The following is a 1,441-nucleotide window of genomic DNA, read 5'->3' as shown; positions in this document are numbered from 1 at the left end:
TATTGTACAAGCATTGTTAATGTAGTGTGAAGAATGTTATACAGGCATTGTTAACATAACATGAAGAATGTTATACAGGCATTGTTAACATAGCGTGAAGAATGTTATACAGGCATTGTTAACATAGCGTGAAGAATGTTATACAGGCATTGTTAACATAGTGTGAATAATGTTATACAGGCATTGTTAATGTAGTGTGAAGAATGTTATACAGGCATTGTTAACATAACATGAAGAATGTTATACAGGCATTGTTAACATAACATGAAGAATGTTATACAGGCATTGTTAACATAACATGAAGAATGTTATACAGGCATTGTTAACATAGTGTGAAGAATGTTATACAGGCTCTGTTAACATAACGTGAAGAATGTTATACAGGCTCTGTTAACATAGTGTGAAGAATGTTATACAGGCTCTGTTAACATAACATGAAAAATGTTATACAGTCTTTGTTAACATAATGTGAAGAATATTGTACAAGCATTGTTAATGTAGTGTGAAGAATGTTATACAGGCATTATTAACATAACACGAAGAATGTTATACAGGCATTGTTAACATAACATGAAGAATGTTATACAGGTATTGTTAACATAGTGTGAAAAATGTTATACAGGCTCTGTTAACATAACGTGAAAAACGTTATACAGTCTTTGTTAACATAATGTGAAGAATATTGTACAAGCATTGTTAATGTAGTATGAAGAATGCTGTTGTGTGTATATATATACACATCGAAAAATTAGTTTGATATTGAAGTTAAGCTAGTAAGAGATATAGTAAAACACATCTGGACTATGTAATTGTAGTAATAGAACATAGAAGAATAATTCATCTTATCAACTGTGTGTGGACTTTTGATACAACTGTGGTGATTAACTGTGTAATGAACATTTGTATATATATATGTTTGACTTGTTTCAATATATTACTTTAAAACAAGTGGACTGTGTGCTGTTCGTATATTGTTGAAATTTATCGCCAACAATTCACAGACACTGTGAAGAATCCTTGTCTACATACACATTTATAAAACTTGATACTGTTCATTCTTTGTAAAGAATGTTGTAATGCACCTTTCAAGTTTGCGTGAAGAATTTGTTCAGGTACTGCTAAGGTAATGTGAACAAAATGTTTTGACCAAATTTCACCATCCATTGTTTCAGAACTATGATGTGGTTGGTTTAGATGCTGAGTGGAAGCCAACATTTGGGATCTCGGAACCAAGGTGAGTTTTATGCTGTAAGTATGTAAAGTGTCAGTATTTTTAGGGACTTATCTTGATAAGGTACATTGTTTAATGTTGGAGTTTATTAAGTAAATTATATTAACCCTTTCCACATGGGTCAAAGGCCATGTCATCACTTTTGTTGACTTGCATTCAAATTTTTATTGAACTTCTATTTTATGAATTTATGTCAATAAGTTTGGTATC

At 31.1% G+C, this 1,441-nt stretch overlaps 1 protein-coding gene across 3 annotated transcripts in view; it reads left to right on the top strand.

Annotated features, from left to right (window-relative positions):
- The window catches only part of LOC106467353 (exonuclease mut-7 homolog), a 59,406-nt gene that overhangs the window by 22,040 nt on the left and 35,925 nt on the right, over positions 1-1,441 (top strand). For all 3 annotated transcript variants that reach the window (XM_013927700.2, XM_022395512.1, XM_022395513.1), the window contains exon 10: positions 1,173-1,234. In XM_013927700.2, the coding sequence (XP_013783154.1) occupies positions 1,173-1,234 (62 nt within the window). The remainder of the gene's footprint in view (positions 1-1,172; positions 1,235-1,441) is intronic.

The sequence above is a fragment of the Limulus polyphemus genome, unplaced genomic scaffold, assembly GCF_000517525.1.
Source record: "Limulus polyphemus unplaced genomic scaffold, Limulus_polyphemus-2.1.2 Scaffold2581, whole genome shotgun sequence".
Taxonomy (NCBI): Eukaryota; Metazoa; Arthropoda; class Merostomata; order Xiphosura; family Limulidae; genus Limulus; species Limulus polyphemus.
The sequence above is the reverse complement of the archived record's forward strand: the minus strand, read 5'-3'. Positions and strand labels throughout refer to the sequence as shown.